Consider the following 25,518-nt stretch of genomic DNA (forward strand, 5'->3'; position numbering starts at 1 on the left):
ATTGCACTCATCTCACATGCTAGTAAAGTAATGCTCAAAATTCTCCAAGCCAGGCTTCAGCAATACATGAACCGTGAACTTCCAGATGTTCAAGCTGGTTTTAGAAAAGGCAGAGGAACCAGAGACCAAATTGCCAACATCCGCTGGATCATGGAAAAAGCAAGAGAGTTCCAGAAAAACATCTATTTCTGCTTTATTGACTATGCCAAAGCCGTTGACTGTGTGGATCACAATAAACTGTGGAAAATTCTTCAAGAGATGGGAATACCAGACCACCTGACCTGCCTCTTGAGAAACCTGTATGCAGGTCAGGAAGCAACAGTTAGAACTGGACATGGAACAACAGACTGGTTCCAAATAGGAAAAGGAGTACGTCAAGGTTGTGTATTGTCACCCTGCTTATTTAACTTCTATGCAGAGTACATCATGAGAAACGCTGGGCTGGAAGAAGCACAAGCTGGAATCAAGATTGCCAGGAGAAATATCAACAACCTCAGATATACAGATGACACCACCCTTATGGCAGAAAGTGAAGAGGAACTTAAAAGCCTCTTGATGAAAGTGAAAGAGGAGAGTGAAAAATTTGCCTTAAAGCTCAACATTCAGAAAATGAAGATCATGGCATCTGGTCCCATCACTTCATGGGAAATAGATGGGGAAACAGTGGAAACAGTGTCAGACTTTATCTTTTTGGGCTCCAAAATCACTGCAGATGGTGATTGCAGCCATGAAATTAAAAGACGCTTACTCCTTGGAAGAAAAGTTATGTCCAACCTAGATAGGATATTGAAAAGCAGAGACATTACTTTGCCAACAAAGGTCCATTTAGTCAAGGCTATGGTTTTTCCAGTGGTCATGTACGGATGTGAGAGTTGGACGGTGAAGAAACCTGAGTGCCCAAGAATTGATGCATTTGAACTGTGGTGTTGGAGAACTCTTGAGAGTCCCTTGGACTGCAAGGAGATCCAGTCAGTCCATCCTAAGGGAGATCAGTCCTGGGTGTTCATTGGAAGGACTGGTGCTGAAGCTGAAACTCCAGTACTTTGACCACCTCATGCAAAGAATTGACTCATTGGAAAAGACTCTGATGCTGGGAGGGATTGGGGACAGGAGGAAAAGGGGATGACAGAGGATGAGAGGGCTGGATGGCATCACCGACTCGATGGACGTGAGTCTGAGTGAACTCTGGGAGATGGTGATGGACAGGAAGGCCTGGCGTGCTGCGATTCATGGGGTGGCAAAGAGTCGGACATGACTGAGTGACTGAACTGATTGAATTTGTCTTGATTCATGGACCTAAAATTCCAGGTTCCTGTGCAATACTGCTCTTTACAGCATTGGACTTTACTTCCATCACCAGTCACATCCACCACTGAGTGTTGTTTTTGCTTTGGCTCTGTCTCTTCACTCTTTCTGGACTTATTTCTCCACTGATCTCCAGTAGCATATTGGGCACCTACCGACCTGGGTTGTTCATCTTTCAGTGTCCTATCTTTTTGCCTTTTCATACTGTTCATGGAGTTCTCCAAGCAAGAATACTGAAGTGTTTTTCTATTCCCTTCTCCAGTGGGCCACGTTTTGTCAGAATTCTCCACCATGACCCATCTGTCTTGGGTGGCCCTGCACACCATGGCTCATACTTTCATTGAGTTAGACAAGGCTGTGATCCATGTGATCAGTTTGATTAGTTTTCTGTGATTGTGGTTGTCATTCTGTCTTACCTCTGATGGAGAGCTTATTGGAAGCTTCCTGATGGGAAAGGCTGACTGAGGGGAAACCTGGGTATTGTTCTGATGGGCAGGGCCATGCTCAGTAAATCTTTAATCCAACTTTCTGTTGATGGGCTAATGGAATACTGGAAATAGTTTTTAAAGAATGATTTGTAGTTGAGTTTAGCATGTACCTTGGAAGGAGTTTAAGGAATTGACTGATACTGCCAGTAACATAAGTCCCTCCATACTTATCTACTTACATAAGTCAGCAAGTTTTCTCAGGGATTGACATCTATAAAAACAAACCAAAAACATAGGTCCAAAATTGATGGCGAGCCCTGTCTTATTTAGTAATATTCATTCACAAAGATTCAGATTAAAAAAAAAAACACACATGGCTGCATTTATTAATAGCTATATTGCCATGTCCATTTTATTTTTCCTGTTTAATAATTATGTGACAAAATGTGTGGTGTTTCATGCTATTTTGATCAACGATGTCCCACTAGAAATAACAACAACTCAATCCAGAACAGATTGTGTTATTTTACGTATATGAGCAAATATCTTAGAAAAACAGCACTGCTCAGCAGTGTTTGTCTAGACAGTTGACTAAATTCGGACCCTACCTAGTGCTCAGGAGAAAAGGAATAAACGCCTATCTGTTATCCTCTTCCGCCGTCCTGCCCTGAACTGAATGGAATCTACTCCGCTCCGCGTTGCCCTTCAGAGTTCTGTCGCAGCCACTCCCACCAATAGGGGGCACTCGTTCACAGGCTCCCGGGGGCGGGCCCCGAGCACGCCTTTCGCTCGCCCGGTCGAGTCTCTCGGCTTCCGTTGCGCATCGAGCAAGATGGCAGCCTCCGAGACGGTTAGGCTACGGCTTCAATTCGATTACCCGCCGCCCGGCGCCCCGCACTGCACGTCTTTCTGGCTTCTCATCGACCTGAACGGATGCCGAGTCGTCACAGACCTCATCAGTCTGATCCGCCAGCGCTTCGGCTTCAGTTCTGGGGCCCTCCTGGGCCTCTACTTGGAGGGGGCGCTCTTGCCCCCCGCCGAGAGCGCGCGCCTGGTACGAGACAACGACTGCCTCAGGTGCGCGGGCGGGGCGGCGCGGCGGGGCCGGGCGCGCGCCTGCGCACGCCGGGGCGCCGCCGGCTCCGGAGGCCGCGGGGCTGAGGGGCCGGCTGGCGGGGGGCTGACGAGCGGCTCTTCTGTGAACCCGGGGGCCTCTGGCCGGTCTAGTCAGGGTGGGGGACCGAACGTGGAAAAGCCCCGGCCTGCTGTCTGGGCAGGGCCCGCGTCTCTTCCAGCCTCGGTTTGCCGAGCGCTTGCTCCGCCGGGCACCGTTGTTAGGTGCGCGGCGCGGGCCTGCCTCGGACTCGGCCTTGCCCTGGCGGCTCGCGGCCCCGAGCAGACACCAACAGGCGTGTCTTCTTCCCCAGGTGCGGTTTCTCCGGTCTCGGAGCGCCTGCCATACCGCCTGCGGGCCTAGTTCTCTGTCTCATTTGGGTTCAGTTAAATAGGTGTTTGGGATCTTTTGGCTTTGAATTGGGAAACCAAAGTTTTAAATATTCTTTTGGAAATTTAAAAAAAAAACGGCACTGAGATGAGTGTGAAGGTGCAGTCGTGTAAATTGCTCACTTGTGGCTCATATGTCTCAGTAAAATGGTAAGACAGTCGTTTTGTTACAGGAAGAAGGACCCCCTTCCAGGGCCCGAAACTGGGCTGTTGTCTAACAGTAGGAAATGAATTGTCCAAGGAGACACTTGTGCTGACAAAGCAAGAGATTTTATTGGGAAAGGGCACCCGGTGGAGAGCAGTAGGGTAAGGGAACCCAGGAGAACATTTCTGTCTCAGGGCTTGCAGTTCTATGGTGATGGGATTAGTTTCTGGGTTGTCCTTAGCCAATCATTCAGAGTCCTTCCTGGTGGTGCAGGCTTGTTCAGCCAAGAAGGGTGCCAGAGAGGATTCTGGGAGGTGGGCGGACAGGTAGTGTCTCCTTTTGACCTTTCCCAAACTCTTCTGGTTCAGTTTAGTTGCTCAGTCGTGTCTAACTCTTTGCGACCCCATGAATCACAGCACACCAGGCCTTCCTGTCCATCATCAACTCCCGGAGTTCACTTAAACTCATGTCCATCGAGTTGGTGATGCCATCCAGCCATCTCATCCTCTGTTGTCCCCTTCTCCTCCTGCCTACAATCCCTCCCAGCATCAGGGTCTTTTCCATTGAGTCAACTCTTCGCATGAGGTGGCCAAAGTATTGGAGTTTCAGCTTCAGCATCAGTCCTTCCAATGAACACCCAGGACTGATCTCCCTTAGGATGGACTGGTTGGATCTCCTTGCAGTCTAAGGGACTCTCAAGAGTCTTCTCCAACACCACAGTTCAAGAGCATCAATTCTTCGGCGCTCAGCTTTCTTCACAGTCCAACACTCACATCCATACATGACCACTGGAAAAACCATAGCCTTGACTAAATGGACCTTTGTTGGCAAAGTAATATCTCTGCTTTTGAATATGCTGTCTAGGTTGGTCATAACTTTCCTTCCAAGGAGTAAGCGTCTTAATTTCATGGCTGCAGTCACCATCTGCAGTGATTTTGGAGCCCCAAAATAAAGTCTGACACTATTTCCACTGTTTACCCATCTATTTCCCATGAAGTGATGGGACCAGAAGCTATGATCTTCGTTTTCTGAATGTTGAGCTTTAAGCTAACTTTTCCACTCTCCTCTTTCACTTTCATCAGGAGGCTTATTAGTTCCATGTTCCTTACCAGGACCTCCTGTCCTAAAACAACTCATGCAAATAGTTACTATGGTGCCTGGCCAGGGTGGGCGGTTTCAATCAGTGTTCTTCCCCTAACAGTTTCAGTTTGGATTCATATATTGGAATGATTTATTTAGGGCTTCTTTTTTTTTAATGTTAGATTTATTTATTTTGAAGGATGATTGCTTTACAATATTATGTTGCTTTCTGCCAAACATCAACATGAATCGGCAATAGGTATACCTATGTCCCCTCCCTCTTGAATCCTCCTCCACCTCACTCTCCCATCTTACCCCTCTAGGTTGTTACAGAGCCCCAGTTTGAGTTCCCTGTCATACAGCAAATTCCCCCTGGCTGGGTGTGTTACATATGGTAGAGTGTATGTTTCCATGCTCCTCTCTTCGTGCCTCCCACCCTCTCCTTCTTCCCCAACCCGACGTGTCCGTAAGTCTGCTCTTTATATCTGCATCTTCACTGCTGCCCTGCAGATAGGTTCATCAGTAGCATCTTTCTAGATTCCATATATTTGCGTTCATATATATTTGTTTTTCTCTTTCTGACTTACTTCACTCTGTATAATAGGCTCTAGTTCATCCACCTCTTTAGAACTGACTCAAATGCGTTCCTTTCTATGGCTGAGTAATAGTCCATTGTGTGTATGCAGATGAACATCTAGGGAGCTTCCATGTCCTAGCTCTTGTAAATAGTGCTGCAGTGAATATCGGGATACATGGGTCTGTTTCAGTTTTGGTTTCCTCAGGGTATATGCCTAGTGATGGGATTGCTGGGTCATATGGTGGTTTTATTCCTAGTTTTTAAAGGACTCTCCATACCATCTTCCATAGTGGCTGTATCAGTTTATATTCCCACCAACAGTTCAAGAGGTTTCTCTCTTCTCCACACCCTCTCCAGCATTTATTGTTTGTAGATTTTTTGATGATGGCCATTCTGACCAGTGTGAGATGATACCTCATTGTAGTTTTGATTTGCATTTCTCTAATAATGAGCGATGCTGAGCATCTTTTCACATGTTTATGTGTGGCTTCTTTGGAGAGATGTCTGTTTAGGTCTTTTGCCCACTTTTTGATTGGGTTGTTTGTTTTTCTGGTATTGATTTATGAGTTGCTTGTATATTTTAGAAATTAATCCTTTGTTGTTTCATTTGCTATTATTTTCTCCCATTCTGAGCATTGAGTTTTCACCCTGTTTATAGTTTCCTTTGCTGTGAAAAAACATTTAAGTTTAATTAGGTCCCATTTGTTTATTTTTGTTTTTCTTTCCATTACTCCAAGAGGTTGGTCATATAGGATCTTGCTGTGATATATGTCATAGAGTATTCTGCCTGTGTTTTCCTCTAAGGGTTTTATAGTTTCTGGTCTTACATTTAGGTTTTTAATCTGTTTTGAGTTTATCTTTGTGTATGGTGTTGTAATTTCACTCTTTTACATGTAGCTGTCCAGTTTTCCCAGCAGCACTTATTGAAAAGACTATCTTTGCCCCATTGTATATTCTTGCCTCTTTTGTCAAAAACAAGGTACCCATAGGTGCCTGGGTTTGTTTCTGGGCTTTCTATGTTGTTCCATTGGTCTATATTCCTGTTTTTGTGCCAGTTCCAAACTGTCTTGATGACTGTAAATTTGTAGGATAGTCTGAAGTCGGGAAGGTTGATTCCTCCAGCTCCATTCTTCTTCTCAAGATTGTTTGGTTACCTGGGATCGTCTGTGTTTCCGTGTGAATTGTGAGACTTTTGTTCTAGTTCTGTGGAGATTGCCATTTGTAGTTTACTAGGGCCCACACTGCGTCTGTAGGTTGCATTTGTAGTGCAGGCGCTTTCGCAGTGCTCACCCCCCAGTCTAGGGGCACGGAGCGTCTCGCCATCTGTCTGTGTCATCTTCGATTTCTTCATCGGTGTCTTGCAGTTTTCTTTTATCTCCTTAGGCAGGTATATTCCTAGGTATTTCATTATTTTTGTTGCAGTAGTAAATGGAATTGATTCCTTAATTTCTCTTTCTGATTTTTCATTGTTAGTATATAGGAATGCAAGTGATTTCTGTGTATTAATTTTGTATGTACAAAATCAAGGCTTCTTATTAAAAGCTTCATTTACAGTGAAAAAAAATTAGAGTTGTGAACCAGGCTACTTCCTTGTGCTTGCTCTTTGTTGAATGTTGAATATTTGTTTTCCCAGAGTATGTCAGATTCATACGATTTTTTCATAGCATCAGGGAATGTAATTTGGAATAGTTGCTGTATCTTTGAGTGCATGTTTGTATCTTTCTGTCTTTCTTATAAAAGCAGGAATACTATGATTTACTAATAATGTTTATTTCCAATGACAATTTGAAATAGTCCAGGTTTCAAAAAAAGTGTTTTTCTTTTTTATTAATTCTATTCTCTTTGCAATTCAGGGACTGTTTATTACAAATAATGCATCCTCTCCTGTTACGTTTACTTTCTGATCTCTCTCCTGCTTCATGAATTAATAACTTGCTGATAGCTAATTGCGGTTGTACTTCATTTAATGAAGCATCTGAAAATTAAACTCTTTATAATGAAGTTAGCAATGTCAAAAGCAAACTATGAAAGCTCCTGTAGGAAATAAGTACAGCACCAATGGCAGGCAGAATTCTTCCTAAACACCAAATGCACAGTTGCATGTGTCAAGAAATATCTCTGCAGCTGGCTTCAGTGGTAAATGGGGCAGACCTTAGGAAAAAGTTGAATTTGGAAAAGTCCTGTATGTTTTTGTGGTTTCATGTCCCCAGTCATTTGCTTATCTTCCTCAGACAGACTCACTTTTCTTCAGAGCTACAGAAGAAAACAATCTCTTTTCTCAACGGTACCTAATATTTTTGGAGTAGAGCGAACTAGTTTTATGTTTCTGTATATTATCTTGTGTCATGTGGACTGGATAATTATTCCACGTTTTGCTGCTAAGTGCAGATGGTTGAGAAAGGAGAGATCATTATGGAACACGAATGATCAGGGAATTCAGCAGTAACTGAAGGGTAGGTGGGGAAATGTTGGATGGCCCTGTATAGCTGTGGAGACGGAAGCAATATTAACTTGGTGAATTTGACCAGCAGAAGGGCTTTGTTGGGATTGCCAGGAGTGCTTAGAGAATTCTCATGAGGGAACATGGGGCCTGGTTGTGGGAATCATGAGAAATAAGCCTGGAGGCTCAAGAGCATCTCCACACTTGTCTGCTGCGGTCACTTCCTCACAGCCCTTTCTTTTGAACCCCCAGAAGCTGACTCCTCTGCCCCCAGGCTGCTGACAGTGGCCTCCTGAAGGCGGTCTCCATCTCCCCTGGGAAGAGGATGCACTCCCGTTGGCCTGGAGCCCCGTTAGTCTGCGAGGGCCGCTCTGATGAAATACCACAGGCTTAAGCAACCGAAAGTTCTCTCTCACTATTCTGGAGCCTGAAAAGATTAAGATGTTGGCAAGTTTTGGTTTTTACTGAGGCCCCTGTCCTTGGCTTGTGGGTATTTCTCTTGCTGTGTCTTCACATGACCTTTTCTCTGTTGTCACAAAAAGGCACATGACCTGATGTCTCCTTATGTGTCCAAATTTTCTCTCTCATCAGGACACCAGTCACAGTGGACTAGGGCCCACTCTAACGGCCTTACCTTAATTTTATTACCTCTTCAAAGGCTCTGTCTCTAAATACAGTCACTTTAGAGTACTCTGGGTTAGGGCTTCACAGAAGAATTTTAAGGGGACACGATTTAGCCTATTATACTCCCTGAAGAGAGCTTCACAGGCACCTGCCTGTGACCAGGTGAGGTGAGATCTCTCTGTTGAAGAGTCATTCTGTGAGGAAACAAAGTGCCTTCTCTCCTCTGTCACTCTTTGACCCTGTGACATTTGATGCTTATTATTAAATACAGAACGTTAGAGACGAGTTCTCATTTCATATTGCTGTGATCAGTAGCTCCTTGGATGGCCAGCCAAGCCCCTCTGACATGTCTGTGAGGCTGGCAGTGAGCGTGAAGAAGACAGTGTTTGAGCCAGACTGAGAGCAGTCTGGTTTCCGGAAATCTTGGATGCCAGAGAAGGCCCTTGCCATTAAGGCTGCTGCTCCTTGTGCAGCTCTGGGTCTCTTGATGCCAAATCTCATTTTGTGGCATGCTGATGGTTCGAGGAGTATAGAACGCCGGGTGCTCTTGTCTGTCATATCGAGGCGCGTGCTTGTCTAATGCCCTCGGGTTTTCCCTGGACATACTGCTGTGGTGGATGTTCTTCTGTATCTTTGTGTACGTGAGCAATGACTCAGTAAGATCATTCCTAGAAGGGGTGCTGTTTGGTCAAATGTTAAAATTTGATGAGTACTGTCAGGTTGGCCTCCGAAAAAGTTGTACAGGTCTGTATTTATGCCAAGAATATGTGGATTACCTCTGTTCAATATTGTGTGAAAGATAAGACAGCAGAGTGATTAAGAGATCAGGGTCTGGATTCAGAGCTCTGGATTCGAATTTTGGCTCTACGACTCATTAACTGTGTGCCCTTGCTCAGATGACAGACTTCTCTGTAGGTGGTGATGCCGGGGACAGATGGAACCCCAAGAGATTGCAGATTCCTGCGTACACCCACTTTTTTGAATTCACCTCCATTTGATGGGACAAGTTCACTAAAAACCCACCAACTCCTGTCCCCAGAAGACATTCATTTTATTAATACATTCATTGTATTAACAAAAATTAAAGCTGACATTTAGATAGCTCTTGCTCTTAGCCCAGCACTGCTGTAAACATATATGGTAGCTCATTGAGTACTATAGTTATTACCCTCATTTTCACAGATGAGAAAAGTTGAAATAATGATATTTTAAACTTAACCGAAGGCAGAAGAAGATTTGAATTCAGTCCCTTTGGCCTTGGCAGGCAATGACTGGGGGGAGTGGGGAGGTGTCGGGCAGTACACATGGTCATGTCTTTATTTATATATGATAGAATCCTCAGAGTGAACTTGCAGATTTAAAGGGAATCCCTTACATTTTAATACGTTTTACCCAGTTTGCCTGGCAAAGAGTTTAGTGAACAGGGAGTCTGTCTTAAAAATTTCTTGGAATCAAAGACAGGTAACTATACAGGTAGTCTGTTTTCACTGGTAATTATACAGGTCGTTCACTTTTCTTTGTAAAAGGACAGCTTCATTCACTTCTGTTTGTAAGCGGACAGTTACATTTGTTGTCTGTGATCCAAGTGGAGAAATGAAGAGCATTGCCAGAAAAGTGCCCACCCTAATAAGAAGGGTAGCAGGCAAGTGAGCCGTTTCTCGTTCCCTGGCTGGCATTTAGTTTCTCAATCTTTGTTCCAAACTGAAATTATCTTCAGTAGCAGCAGATAGCAAGTCTGCAGCAGTCACAGGTTGAGTACCCACAGATCCTTGGTCTTGGGAATGGGTGAGGGGACGCTCAAGCTGCTCTGGAAGGCTCCTCTGAAAGCCAGGGGTCCTGCCTGCAGTGGATACAGCACGTGTGGAGTTTCAGTGAATTAATGAGCCGCAGTGACTGAACAGAAAGTCTTACATCTGTTTTCTTTTCATTTACTTATTTATTTTAATTGGAGGATAGTTACAGTATTATGACGGTTTTTGCCATACATCAGTTTAAATTGGCCACAGGTATACATGTGTCCCATACATGTGTCCCGTACATTTGTCCCCCTCCACCTTGAACCCCCCTCCCACCTCTCTCCCCACCCTACCCTCTGGGTTGTCCCAGAGCACCGGCTTTGCGTGCCCTGCTTCACGCATCGAACTTGCACTGGGCATCTATTTTACATACGGTAATGTATATGTTTCAGTGCTGTTCTCTCAAATATCCCACCCTCTCTTTCTCCCACTGAGTCCAAAAGTCTGTTCTTTACATCTGTGTCTCCTTTGCTGCCCTGCATGTAGGATCGTTGGTAGCGTCTTTCTAAATTCCATATATATACGTTAATATACGGTATTTGTCTTTCTCTTTCTGACTTACTTCACTTTGTATAATAGGCTCCGAGTTCATCCACCTCATTTGAACTGACTCAGATGTGTTCCTTTTTATAGCTGAGTGATATTCCACTGCGGTATGTATGACAGCTTCCTTATCCACTCATCTGCCAGTGGACATCTAGGTTTTTCCATGTCCTGGCTATTGTAAATGGTGCTGCGATGAACACTGGGATACACGTGTCTCTTTCACTTCTGGTTTCCTCGGGTTGTATCCTCAGCAGTGGGATTACTGGGTCGTATGGCAGTTGTATTCCCAGTTTTTTTTTAAGGAATCTCCACACTGTTCTCCATAGTGGCTGTACCAGTTTGCATTCCCACCAGTGATGTAAGAGCATTCCCTTTTCTCTGTAGCCTCTCCAGCGTTTATTGTTTGTAGACTTTGTGATGATGGCCATTCTGACCGGTCTGAGATGATACCTCACTGTGGTTTTGATTCGCATTTCTCTGATAATGAGCGATGCTGAGTACCTTTTCACGTGTCCTTTGGCCATCTGTGTGGCTTCTTTGGAGAGATGTCTGTTTAGGTCTTCTGCCCACTTTTTGATTGGGTTGTTTGTTTTTCTGGTATTGAGCTGCATGAGCTGCGTGTATATTTTGGAGATTAATTCTTTGTCAGTTGTTTCATTTGCTGTTATTTTCTCCCACTCTGAGGTCTGTCTTTTCACCTTGCTTATAGTTTCCTTCGTTGTGCAAAAGCTTTTAAGTTCAACTGGGTCCCATGTGTTCATTTTTGTTTTTCTTTCCATTACTCCAGGAGGTGGGTCATGTAGCATCTTGCTGTGATTTATGTCATAGAGCGTTCTGCCTATGTTTTCCTGTAAGAGTTTTATAGTTTCTGGTCTTACATTTAGGTCCTTAATCCATTTTGAGCTTATTTTTGTGTGTGGTGTCAGAAAGTGTTCTCGTTTCACTCTTTTACATGTAGTTGACCACTTTCCCAGCACCACTTGTTGACGAGATTGTGTTTTCTCCATGATATGTTTTTTTGCCTCCTTTGTCAAAGATAAGGTGTCCATAGGTGCGTGGACTTCATCTATTTTCAAAGTGTGATGAAAAGTTTGGTACTAATTATCATCTCAGAATTCAAACCTGAATCATTGCATTGCTACAAGTGAAAACAAATCGATCAAAGATGTGATGGAAAGTTCCGTATCCGTCAAGTTCCTCAGTTGTTCTTAGATTCACAGTATGCCAGACTAGCTTTTGCCAGTTTAAGGGTTACTTCCTTGCTGCTAGGTGCTGACGTCCACAGCTGAGAACAGCAGGCAATGAGTTTTTATTATGTAAGTCCCTGCTATTTCAGAGTTTTATTTCTCTCTGTGTCCTCCTTCTGGTGTCAGTAGCTTTTATTTTATCTTTATGTGTATGTGTCTGTATATTTGTGCATTCTGAAGAATAACGGAGGATTTTTTTCAACTACCACATTGAGATAAATCCATAGGATTAATGTACCTTCAAAAATATAAAGAATGCTTATAATCTATTTTATTACTCACTGGTTGTACTTTATTTTCAAATATGATTGTCTGCATTGTTCCCTGGTCACTAAAAGTACTTGATGAAAGGTATAGCTGTATGTAAATATATTGAAAGAATAATGTTTGTTTTTAGCAGGCATTTTTAAACACCCACTGTGTGCTTGACATTGGTGACGCTCACTGAGGTTTCTGTCACTCTGGCTGTGCATATTAGAATTAACTGTCGCCAGTCCATGGAGGAACAGAATTCCTTTACTACAGTAAAGTGCTGTTGGGTGAACTGTGTATTAGAGTTCTCCAGAGAAACAGAAACAATACGAGCTGACACAGACATGAGCTGTAGATGTAGAAATGAGGTTTTCAGTAAGGACTTGGCTCATGAGATTATGGAAACTGAGAAGTCCCAAGATCTGCAGTTGGCAATCTGGAAACCGGGGAAAGCTGATGATAAAGTTCCAGCCCAAGTGCAAAGGCCTGAGAACCAGGAAAGCTGATGGTATATTTCAGTCTGATTCCTAGTCTAAACGAAGAGACATTCTTCTGATGTCCCAGCTGAAAGATAGGCAGGGGGTGGCAATTCCTCTTGCTCAGCCTTTTATTCTGAGTCCCATTCATATTGGGAGCGTCTGCTCACAAAGGCGGGCTTCCCAGTGGCACTGGTGGTGAAGAATCCGCCTCCCAGTGCAGGAGACTTAGAGATGGGAGTTCGATCCCTAGGCTGGGAAGATCCCCTGGAGGAGGGCACAGCAACCCATTCCAGTATTCTTGCCTGGAGAATCCCATGGACATAGCAGCCTGGTGGGCTACAGTCTGTAGGGTCACGAAGGGTTGGGCACGACTGAAGCGACTTAGCACACACACATGCTCACAAAGGCAGTCAGTCTATTTAGTGTACAAATTCAGATGTTAATCTCATTCTGAAACACCCCTCCACACACACCCAGAACAGTGTTTAACCAAATATCTGGGTACCCCAGGGCCTATTGACCAATCTGGGGTCAATAGGGTCAGATTGAAAGTGAAAGTCACTCAGTCATGTCTGACTCTTTGCAACCCCATGGACTATATATAGTTCATGTAATTCTCTAGGCCAGAATACTGAAGTGGATACCTGTTCCCTTCTCCAGCAGATCTTTCCAACCCAGGGATTGAACCCAGTTCTCCCACATTGCAGGTGGATACTTTACCAGCTGAGCCAAGAGGGAACCCCAGGAATACTGGAGTGGGTAGCCTATCCCTTCTCTAGGGGATCTTCCTGACCCAGGAATTGAATCGGGGTCTCCTGCATTGCAGGCAGATTCTTTACTGACTGAGCTATCCAGGGAAGCCAGGTTGATACATGAAATTAATAATCACCAAATGTTATAGAATTTTATAATGGCTGTCAGTACAGTTTAAAACATGTTCAGTGTTTTCCTAAATTCAAACAAAATAAGAATGAAATCTGATTTAAAAAAATAGCTTACAACTAAAAACACAACGGGTAATCAGCATTGTCACCATTTAGGGTAGGCACATAACATAGTGGAAAGGTTGTGAACTTTGGGATTAGACAAACAAGCTTGAGTTACATTTCTGTGACTTACTGGCTGTGGATCCTGGGCAGTTACTTGTATGAACTGTAATTTTGTGATCAGTTTTAAAATGAAAAGAAACCTACTTCATGATGGTGTTTAGATGAAAGAAAATCTAATGTTAGGATGCAGTAGATGATCAATAAATAAAACTAGTTATTTGAAAGTTGACCATAAGTGACACCATAGATCATTTTGTTAAAAAGAGCCTTTTATCTTGAAGTGATTTGACCTTTTTTTCATTGCCTGATGTAGTCATGTTAGAGTATAACTATGTCCTGGAGACATGCTTATGAATTACTAAAGCTTTCTCTCTTGTTCTTTTAACAGAGTTAAATTAGAAGAGAGAGGAATTGCTGAGAGTCCTGTAACAGTTAGTAATGGGGATAGTATTCGTTTATCACCTAGAAAAGCAAAGAAGCGGGCATTTAAGTTGGACGAAGATGAAGAAACTGAACTAGATTACAGAAATTCAAAGAAGCATTGGAAGAGGCATGAGAACAATAACAGTGAGAAGACCTTGGATTTAGAACCGAAAGCCACCACAGACCAGAGTGTGAGTAAAAAAAACAAGAGGAAAAACAAAGCCATGTGTGATGCAGTGGAGGTTGATGATGGAGAGACTGAAAAAAAACTGCCAAAGAAAAAGGAGAAACGTGAATATAAAAAACATGCCAAGACTCCCAAGTCTTCTAAAGCACAGTCTGTGAAAGAGTGGACCATCCAGAAGTGCAGCCCTAAAGCTCTTCCTGCTAGAAACAGCCTTGTGAAAGCCAAAAGGAAAGGTGGCATGGTCGTCCGTACAAAAGACAGTCCTGATTCCTCCTCAGAGTCTGAGTCTTACCACGAATCAACCAGTGATGGTCTCAGCAACGTCATCTTGGAGGTCAGACATTCCTCAGAGAAAATCTCGACTGACGTGTCAAAGGAGGGATCCTCTGTGAAAACCACAGCTGCAAACAAAGTGGCTCCAAAAACTGGTTTTACTTCTGTCCCTGTCAAGGGCAAGACCTCCAGAACATCATCATCTAGTTCAGACTCTAGTTCAGAGTCAGACGATCAATGCGTGATGCCAAAAAGCACCCCAGAGTGTACTGCAGAGTTCTTAAAAACTGTAGGCCTTTTTGTGGGAAGAAATTGTCCAGGGCCATCATCACAGGCTCCAAACACCGCTGGATGGAAGCAGTCGGACCCAAACAGTGGCAGTCGGACCCAAACAGTCCTCTGTCCTCCTCCCAACGTGACTCTCCCCGCCAGTTTGGGAAGAGGTTGGGGTAGAGGAGAGGACCTTCTTTCCTGGAAGGGAGCGAGGGGCCGGGGTATGCGGGGGAGAGGTCGAGGACGAGGGCATGCTGTTCCCTATGTTTTAAATAGAAACGCCGACTATCAGAAGCAACAGCAGTTGAATGAAATGGTGACAAACTCATCTACCATCATCCAGGTAAGTATTACTGTGAGCTCATGTCTTCCCCTTTCCTCGTGTTGTGTGTCTGGAGTTGATGTCGGGGTTCACGTTTTCTCACCAGTAACAAAATCTCATGACTAATACTGTTTTTCAGAATCCCATAGAGACACAAAAGAAGGACTACAGTCTCTTACCACTGTTAGCAGCTGCCCCTCAAGTCGGAGAAAAGATTGCATTTAAGGTATATATTTAAAAAACAACAACAGTTAACAACAAAAGAGTTTATTCGTCTTCCCAATAAACTTATTCATTAGCACATTAGATTACATTTGTATTTATAAATTAATATAATTTATGTTAATAAAATTTAATGAATTATTAAACTAATTTATATTTATAAAAACTCTTCCTGAATCATTATCTTTCATGTTCTCTTGCCAAGCATGTAGTAGGTGCCCAGTAATTATTTTCCGAGTGAATAAAAATGGCTCAGCCTGATGTCTGGAACACAGCAAGTGCTCAATAAAAAAAGGCTCTACATGTCACCTCCAAACCTCCCAAAACCCCCCAAAGAACCTTTCCTACTTGAACCCCTGCTTTGCTACAGGCCCTTGGTAGGGCTTCCTGAGTGGTGGAGTAAGCACCCAAACATGGCATGCTTTGTTTTCTCAGGAGTAAGGAAAAGGAAACACGGGGTATCTGTATTTGTGAGTTTTTTTCTTCTTTTTTAGCTTTTGGAACTAACATCCAATTATTCTCCTGATGTCTCTGACTACAAGGTAAGGGTCTTTATTTACAAATAATCAAATGTCAGTACATTAAAGAAGCTAAAATCATGTTTGATACTGCTAATTACAGATAACAGATTTTTACGGAGTAAACAGTGCCATAAAGTAGAAAATAAAAATATTATCAAAATGTAAACTTTTTAATAATATCACTTTGAAGTCTCCCAGTGTTACTTTTCTTAATACCCAGGAGGAATATAGAATGAGAATAACAAATTTTTTTTTTTACTCAGTTTTTTCTAATCAGCTTAGATACACAAAGTTATTTGAGTATCCCTCCCCATGATCCTCATCTTTGAAAGGAAATAAAATAGCTCTTAGTCAGAAAGGGCTTCCCAGATGGCTCAGTGGTAAAGAATCTATCTGCCAGTGTAGGAGATGCAGGTAATATGGGTTCAATCCCTGGGTCGGGAAGATCCCCTGGAGTAGGAAATGGAAATCCACTCCGGTATTCTTGCCTGGAGAATCCTGTGGACAGCGGAGCCTGCCGGGTGAGCACGCACGCACAGACTCAGCCAGAAAATTTGATTATTTTCGGCATGGGAATCTATTTCGTATATTTATGAATTCCTATTGGTTCAGTCAGTTCAATGCCTCAGTCGTGTCCGACTCTGCAATCCCATGCATGGACTGCAGCATGCCAGGGCTTCCCTGTCCATCATCAGCTCCTGGATCTTGCTCAAACTCATGTCCCTTGAGTCGGTGATGCCATCCAACCATTTCATCCTCTCTTGTCCCCTTCTTCTGCCTTCAATCTTTCCCAGCATCAGGGTCTTTTCCAATGAGTCAGTTCTTCGCATCAGGTGGCCAAAGTATTGGAGTTGCAATAAATATTTAGGACTGATTTCCTTTAGGATGGAGTGGTTGGATCTTACAGTCCAAGGGACTCTCAAGAAAGAGTCTTCTCCAACACCACAGTTCAAAAGCATCAATTCTTTGGTGCTCAGCTTTCTTTATAGTCTAACTCTCACATCCATACGTGACTACTGGAAAAACCACAGCTTTGACTAGATGGACCTTTGACAGCAAAGTAATGTCTCTGCTTTTTAATATGCTGTCTAGGTTGGTCATAGCTTTTCTTCCAAGGAGCAAGCGTCTTTTAATTTCATGGCTGCAGTCACCATCTGCAGTGATTTTGGAGCCCAAGAAAACATTGTTTCCCTATCTATTGGCCATTGTTTCCCCATCTATTTGCCATGAAGTGATGAGACCAGATGCCATGATCTTCGTTTTCTGAATGTTGAGTTTAAGCCAACTTTTTCACTCTCCTCTTTCACTTTCATCAGGAGGCTCTTTAGTTCCTCTTTACTTTCTGCCATAAGGGTGGTGTCATCTGCGTATATGAGGTTATTGATATTTCTCCTGGCAGTCTTGATTCCAGCTTGTGCTTCATCCAGCCCAGCATTCCTATTGGTTCCTATGATCTAATATGGTTTCTTTTGCCTTACCAGTTGACCACAGGTAATTCACACATATTATCCTTGGAATTTCCTCATTTAATATTTGTGTGGGACTTCATACTGTCATATGAACTTCATCACAGTTCAGCAAAAGTGTGACTCAGTGGGATTATAGAATTACATGTTTTCTTCCCTTTCTTACCCATTCAAAATTTTGTTAAAATCTTGTTAAAATGCATACTTTCTTATTTTGATGTGCGATTCAGAATGTAAGTCCATTTTTAAAGGAAATAATCGATAATGTTAACATAGTAATATAGATAAGGTACAACGGTGAATCAATCTGAATTGATACCTTGGAAGTCTTTTAAAATCGTGTTAAGAATCTTTGTTCAAAAGCAGGCTAGAAGAAGAATCAGTTCACGGAGAGATTTGGTTGGTTAGTTCTGGGTAATTTGTGTATTTCCGTCTTTTCATCTTAGTCCCTTAATATAGGTGACCACATAACTTATCATCTACATCAGAACACTTGCAAATGAAAAGGATTACTATTGTATTGACAATTTATACTGAAGGGAAACATAAATGGACCTGTCTTGGGCAGACCAGGATGTTTTTTCACCCTACTACAGATGATTAATTTAATTCTGCAGTATGTGAGGAAATGGAAATAAACATAGAATTTATATGTCCCACAACCTGTATCAGTCATTGATTCTAGATGATACAGATTTTTAAAATGCATATTAAATAGATGTTGGTCATTAGAGTTATTTTGGAAAGCTGTTTGCTACTTTGTTTCCAGTATTTTTAGGACTTTTTTGAAGTTGCTTTCCAAACCATTTCAAGAGTGAAAATCAGTGTTACTTTTTTGCTTTGATGTCAAATGCTGTTATCCAGCTAGATCATTAGCTTTATTCATTAAGCTTGTCTTTAAAAGTCAAAGCTATCTTCAAAGAATGTAGTCTCCCCAACCCCCCGCCCCGACCCTGTCTAATATGTATCCATGGGATTTTAATTTATGGAGGTGACTGAGTGATAACACAGCAGAGTCAGTGCTACTGAAGAGAGGAATTTATTATTTACATTTCCCAAGAGAAAGGAGAATGCCACGCCAGGCAGGAGTCCAGGTGCCAGCAGCTGGCTGTGGCCGGGAGGCGGGGGCAGGAGTGAGGCGCTTCCATCCGGGTCTCCTCGGGGTTGGCGGGCAGGCTAGTTTGGATAACTAGAGGCTGTGGGCTCTAGGGCTGTTCCTAGCCGTGTAGCGCCTGCACCAGGGATGATTTAGACGAGAAATGTGGCCTGCTGTGGGAGTTACGTTTCAAATACATGTTGACTTATTTAAAAATTTTTTTGTTGAAATAAAATTCACATAAAACTCACCATCTTAACTATTTTTAAGATGTTTTAGCACATTCATCATACTTCACATGTTGATTTTTGACTTGGACTTTTATTTTTGAAAGGAAGGAAGAATATTAAGCCATAACCCGGAGACCCAGCAAGTAGACATAGAAATTCTTTCATCCTTACCTGGTGAGTCTTCTAGAAAGATATTTGAAAGCGTAGGCTATTCACCTCCGCACTGGTTTCTGAATAGCTTCTATGCGCAGGAGCCGCTGTCTTCCTTGGCCACCCTGGTTATGGTGCCCTCTGCTGCCTCCGTCCGCGCAGAGGGCCTGGGGGTGGGCCGCGCGGCGCTTCGGCTAGTGGGGTTTCGTGTCTGCTGAGAGTTGTTGGGTTTGTTCCCCAAACTGTTAGGCACGTTGTTCTTATTATTGTAACCATTTAATTTAATAAAATTACATAAATTAATGAAAATTGATGGCAAAAAAAAATTGTCTATGAAACTTAAATTGAATGGTGACTCAGGATTGTTGATGAAAATTTTGCTTTTGAATTACATGTGATGGGTTAGCTATAAGAGTTTGGGAGGAATTTGATAAAAATCTGAGAAGATTCTGCACTTAAATTGTGTTGCTAATTTTATATTCTTGCGTCCACTTAAAAAACAAAAACAAAAAACCTCGGGACTTTTCCTGGCAGTTGGGTGGTTAAGCCTCCATGCTCCCAGTGCAGAGCGTGTGGGTTTGATCCCTGGTGGGAGAACTAAGATCCTCCATGCTGTGCGGCATGACCAGAAAACCAAACAAAACCCCTCAAAACTCAAAAACTGGAAATCGCATATATGCATTAGGGATAAAGTTTATAAAAGAAAGACAGCTCCAGTCAGTGACTCATAAGACCTACTAGCTCTGTTTGAAAAGGTTGGCAAATGAATGTACTTCTCTGTGTTAAATCAAAATAAAATGTCAGAAATATAAGTGTAGCCACACTCTCATGCATTATTTTAAATGGTTCCCTGCTTTATGCCTGAATCACCCCACCCATTTTTGGTTCTGAAACCCTGGAATAACAGGGCTTTTATTGTGTATGGCTTAACTTGGGTTGTGTTTGCAGGGGTCCCTGGCCAGAGATTAGAGGCGATCCCTTTTTCTTTAGCAGACTGCAAGTAATTAATTATTTTCTGTTCATGTTTAAATAAGATAGTAAAAGAGTCAAGACTGTAGTATGTAAGAATCATTCAAAAAGATTTTTCAGGGGATTCCCTGGTGGTCCAGTGGTTAGGGTCTGACGCTTTCTCTACTGGGGCTCAATCCCTGGTTGGGGAACTAAGATCCTGCAAGGTGTGAGGGCACCCAGAAAAAACCCAAACAAAAAACCTTACACTGGTTTTCCAGCTCTCTTCTGGTTAGATTTCATTTGAAGAAATCCTCCTTAGGAATGTTGGACAGAGGTTTGTCCGTGGTCAAATTCTGTGGACACAGCCTGATCACTTCTTGTCAGGTGATTGACAGTGATGATATCCAATTAGAACTTTTGTTTTGGGGAGCATCAAGGAACACTTGATCTGTTTTGTAGCAGAAATACAGGTAGTCTTCACTTTTCATAGTTCTAATGAATTTCAGTTTCCATGGTTTTGTTACATAGAACAGTCTCCAGTGACACTGGTATATTAACTCTTCTTTTTAAAAATATTTGTTTATTTCTTTGACTGCACTAGGTCTTAGTTGTAGATCTAAGTTGCAGGATCTTCAGTTGTAGCGTGTGGGATCTAGTTAGCTGACCAGGGGTCACACCTGGGCTCCCTGCATTGCGAGTGTGGCGTCTTAGCCACTGGACCCCCAGGGAAGCCCCTGTTAGCTGTGAGTGAATGTGTGAAGTACCACCAGCTCCCCAGCCCACGGATCACTGCCCAGTCACGGTGCCCATTGCGATCAGTGACCCGTCGCCTTGCCTCTTTCACTGTTTGGCGGTGGGTCGCGGCGCGTGTTACCCAGTCCCCACACCATAGCCCAGTGTGTGTCGTGGTGCCTCCTGGTCTCAGTGATAAACCCACGTGTCACTTTACAAAAGTGGGGAATTGAAATAGGGACTTGGCCAACAAAAATGAAAGCATGACAAAGAAACAAAAAGTGATAATGCTAAAAGTAACATCCAAATTGAATTTAAGTGAAATCATAGAAGAAATAGCTCACTGTGGAAATGCTGACTTTGAGCTTTCTGTGAACTTCTTGACATCAGTGAGGAAAGTGGTCATGATGAAAGGAATAAGGATGTCCTAGAAATTACATCAGCAAAAAAATGAACAAAGCTGTGAAAAAGAAACTCTCAGATCTATCTCATAACATTCAAAACTCAAAGGATAACTTGCTGGAAGTGGACCCAAACAGAAGGGAGTGTGACAGCTGTGCCAGGCATGGAAAAGATCCTCGCTCTGCACTGTGGTCAGACGGCAAGTGGGCGAGCGCTGATCAAACCACCCGGGATATGTGTGGACACAGAGCATTCTCTAATTCACATTTTTTCTGTTTTAAATTAGGTCAGTATCCTACATAAATAGCAGTTTTACTGTGTTTTCATTTCCCTATACAGTAAAGGTTTGAATGTTCTGACAAATTTTGAAGATCATGAGACAGTCATAAGTTTCCCCATTGGTTAAGATTGTTTTGCATGATTTCAGCTTGTGTGGTCATTTTTATAGCCCCACCCTACCATATAAAATGAAGACTGCTGTGTTACCAAGGAAGCATGTATAATTTCTGCGGACACAGCAAGATACAAGAATTTTGCAGAATTCACATTACCTTCTCTTGTTGAAACAAACCAGTTCTGGGGGGGTGGGGATTATCTTGTGGTTACACATGCTTTTCTGGGATTGCTAGTGCTAGTGTATCAGCTCCCTTCTTTTCTGTGAAGGGAGGATGGTCACTGACGAGTGCCTGAGAAGCCCGTCTGCTGACACAGGCTTCACAGCATCTCCTGTCACTGAGCACTCCATGCTTTCCTGTGTGCACCAGCCTCCACGTCAAGGGACACTTCGTTTGTGGTGGTTTTTCTAATGATATGAACTCCCTGTAGAGGAACTTTTTCACTACTGGGAAATGACTTATTGTCTCTCCTTCCTACCGTCTGGTTTCAGCCATGAAAGAACCTGGGAAATTTGATTTGGTTTATCACAACGAAAATGGAGCTGAGGTAGTGGAGTACGCGGTGACGCAGGAGAAGAGGGTAGGCGTGCTTCTCTTTTCGGGATTGCTGGGCCGTCCTTTCACTTGACTGGCTGCTGGTGGGCTGGAAGGTGACACTGCAGCTTCCTGCATTGCCTGCATAAAATCAGAGAGGGTCCCAGCCTTGGGGGGGGGGTCTCCAGACGTCTCCACCACGTCTCCTTACAGTCACTACTACCTCCCAAGAGTTACCATGATTCTGACTTAGAACAGTGCAGATAATTTTGAAGAATGACGTGCAATGATGAATCTGTCTTCTGATTTTGTTTAAGTCCTTAAATTGCCATTTTAGGAAGTATATGGTTTAGAGCTTTGTTGGCAGCCAGACTTCCAGAGATGCTGGAATGGCTGCCTCATTAGAGTATGGTAGCATTGAAGTGAATAGAATTTATATTTAAGAAACCGCTTCTTAAGGTGTTTATATTTGAAATGTTATGATATTATTCTGAAGTTTTAGTATTGCAAAGTCACGTTTTATCTGAAATATAAACTTGTGGAAACCCTAACCAGACTGTATGTTTTGCTTTGTCTTTAGGATAGATGACACTCAGGGATTTACTCCAAAAGCACATTTTTAGGGTCTGTGGTAGGCCCTGCAGATTTGGCCCCGTATCCCGTACTTCTTTATTTGCAATATATGCAGCCCCACTTTTTTGTTGAAATGTATTCTTGGAAACTACACTGGAAAATTAAATGTTGGAGGCTTTCCTCTTGGAGGCCTGAAGTAGGGCCTGTAATTACGTTTTTGGACACTAGATGGCTCTCATTATTCATCCAGATGGCCTTCATTAGCTTTGCTTTCTCTTGGTAAGATGTGAAATAACTCCTCTGTTTTTAGGCAGCACAGGAAAAGAACCATAGAGCTGAATGAAAGGGCATCAGCAGCCTAGTGATAACCCTCTGGGCCGTATCTGCCTCCCAAGAAGTCTGCAGACTGCCTGTCCATAGAGACTGGTTGGGCAAATCCTTCTGACCCCTTGGTAACCAGCTGGTACCACCCGGCCCCAGCCCATGCTCTAAATCAAAGAAAGATGAAATATGTTTAATATAAAATTTAGCTGTGTTCTAGGTAAACAAGGCCTTCTACCTTAGTTGAACTGAATTTACTGGGACTCAAATTACCTCCAGTCCTCAAGCATTCTTTGCAAATGGAAATTGAAGTTTTTAACTGACTAAAATTCATATGACCTCAAAATGACGTCTCTAAACTGAATATTTTCTGTTTTTCCTCAGATAACCGTTCTTTGGAGAGAGTTAATTGATCCAAGACTGATTATTGAATCTCCGAGTAACACATAAAGTGTGGAGCTTCCCTGAGTATGACCTCTCCACCTCGTGGTTTATAAATGTCTTATTTGTGAAAGTGACTATAACCTGAACTGTTTTTTTTTTTAAAAGAAGATTTGTGAGTTGTATGCATTTTCGGTTATCTTCCATTTGCTGCATAAGAAAAAATCTACCTCATCATTTAAAAGAACATGGGTGTTGCTTTTGTAGATCTTTTTTTTTTCCAGGCTTAATCTTAGTAACAATTTACAACAAGACATTCCTTCAGGCATCATTTATAAAAACAATACGTATGGTTTCTTCTCCTTTTTATTTTTTTCAACCATCAAGTAGCTTATCGTCAGTAGGAGTTTGTAATACCAAATACTGAAAGTGCTGTATATCTTGTCTCAGTAAGTTTTATTAAGTAACGTTTTAAAACATGAAAGCATGTTACTTGACTTAATTTTTTAAAATTTAAGTTGTTCCATTCAACGTGGAACATCTTATACATTTCAAGTGTTTTATACTTGTGATTGTCAGGAGTTAACCAGTAGCTGGGTTTGTTACAGGCAATGAGTTAAGGAATCCTTTCACACTTTTCTCACCTTTAAGATGAAGGATTCTCAGGGCCTGTGGAGAGCAGTGAAAATAAGTCTGTGTGCCTGGGGAAGAACTGGGGCCCTACTCGAGGGGGTGGATTCACTGTGAGCTCAGGCCAGGGTGACCCGCCCAGCCACTCGATCCTGGGCGCCTGGCTAAGTGTGCTGTGCTGGAGTGAGGGTCTTGAACAGAAACTTCCTTTTCTGTTATTATTCAACACAAAGCTAAAAAAGGCTGAAATATATACTGTGAAAATTGTTTTAACAAAACATCAGATCCCTCCTTTGGCTTTGCAGATTTTTAAATAAAATCATATTGAACTAAACTTTCCTGCTGAGTCATCTTGTTTGGGTTTTGCAGATTGTTACCTTGTTTTATAATAATGCAGAAGATTAAAATTTTCTGTAACAAGGTTTGCCTTGACTAAAGACTCTGATGTCGCAAGGTCTAGTTCGGTGGAGTTCACTAGATCTGGGAGCAACTGGATCAAAGGAAATGTTGTCTACTTTTAAGTTGCATGACATTGATATGCATCAAAGTTGGTATTTACTGATTTTTAAACAAGAAGTATGACTCCAGAAAGAGTGAGATTAACGTGAATGATGGAATCCTAGTTCTGGGGTCCTGGTGTAAACATGCTTTCTTTCCAGGGTTTAGAAAACAAGACAAATGGTAAAGGCCAATGGGTGCATGAAAACAGTGCTCAGCACCACTGGTCATCAGGGAAGTCAAAACCACAGCGAGACGCCACCTCGCACCTGTTGGGGTGGCTCCCGCCAAAAACACAAGAGATAATCACTGTTGGAGAGGGCGTGGGGAAAAGGAAACCCCTGTGCGCCACTGGTGGGAATGTAGATTCACTATGCAGAACAGTATGGAGGCGCCCCCTGATTTTTTTTTTAATTAACAATAAAACTATCATATGATCCAGGAGTTTCACTTCTGGGTATTTATCCGAAGAAAACAAAAACACTGACTTAAGAAGATTGCTGTATCCCCATATTCATTGCAGCATTATCTACAATAGTCAAGACACAGAGTCAGTGATACCCACGGATGGATGAAGAATGGATGAAGTGGTGTGTGTGTATACATACATTATTCAGCCATAAGAAAGAATGAAGTCTTGCCATTTGTGATAATATGGATGGATCTTGAGGGCATAATGCTAAATGAATTAAATCAGACAAAGACAAATACTACATGATCTCACCTATCGAATTTCAAAACAAAGATATAAAGAACAGATGGGTGGTTGTCAGTGGCATGGGCTGAAGGTAGGCAAAATGGTAAAGAAGGTCAGAAGTATAAACTTGGAGTTATAAGTGCTGGGGTACAATATACAGTATGGTATCGATAATAATACTGTATTGCATACTGCATTTGAAAGTTGTTCAGAGAGTAGATCTTACAGGTTCTCATCACAAGAAAAAAATGTTACTGTGGTGACTAGACTTTTTGTGGTGTTCATTTTGCAATGTATGTAAGTATTGAATATGTTATACTCATGAAACTAATGTTATGTGTCAACTAGACCTCAGTTTAAAAATAAAAAAGACCTCAGGATGTCTTTTCTTTGGGTTATAATCAGTTCATGAGTCACCTTTTCCTCTGTGGTGGTGGTGGTCAAAGTGAATAGCAGGCCACCAGAGTCTTGGTATCAAGGTAGGGGGTCATTACCTGCATTTTGAAAAATGAAATAGGATAGAAAAGTAAATTTCAGTTTGCTTTATGAAAGAAACAATTTACATATACCCATGTGTGCCCTGGATCATCATGTACAGAATTATTCCAGGAGTGAGAGGGAAGAGGAGAGGTGAGAATGTAGGCAAAAAGTCCATGCTTAGGACCGAATCCGCCTCACTGCTCCTTGACTCGTGGTCCAGAAACACAGTTTTGTTTTTAATATTTATTTATTTGGCTTAGTTGCATCATGAGGGGTCTTCCTCGCAGTAT

General features: G+C 42.4%; 1 protein-coding gene across 1 annotated transcript; it reads left to right on the forward strand.

Annotated features, from left to right (window-relative positions):
- The first annotated feature begins 2,525 nt into the window (after positions 1-2,525).
- Positions 2,526-25,101, forward strand: COIL (coilin). Its single transcript, XM_070357275.1, has 7 exons — positions 2,526-2,810; positions 13,860-14,970; positions 15,089-15,175; positions 15,666-15,713; positions 18,589-18,658; positions 21,606-21,694; positions 22,927-25,101. The coding sequence occupies exons 1-7, from the start codon at positions 2,566-2,568 to the stop codon at positions 22,990-22,992; spliced, it is 1,716 nt and encodes a 571-aa protein (XP_070213376.1). The 5' UTR covers positions 2,526-2,565; the 3' UTR covers positions 22,993-25,101.
- The last annotated feature ends 417 nt before the right edge of the window (positions 25,102-25,518 follow it).

This window comes from Bos mutus, chromosome 19 (genome assembly GCF_027580195.1).
Source record: "Bos mutus isolate GX-2022 chromosome 19, NWIPB_WYAK_1.1, whole genome shotgun sequence".
Lineage (NCBI taxonomy): Eukaryota > Metazoa > Chordata > Mammalia > Artiodactyla > Bovidae > Bos > Bos mutus.

Coding starts and splice junctions, on each gene's coding strand:
- COIL (XM_070357275.1), top strand. CDS start 2,566: ATGGCAGCCTCCGAGACGGTTAGGCTACGGCTTCAATTCGATTACCCG. Junction 2,811..13,859: donor CGAGACAACGACTGCCTCAG/GTGCGCGGGCGG, acceptor TTCTTTTAACAG/AGTTAAATTAGAAGAGAGAG. Junction 14,971..15,088: donor ACTCATCTACCATCATCCAG/GTAAGTATTACT, acceptor ACTGTTTTTCAG/AATCCCATAGAGACACAAAA.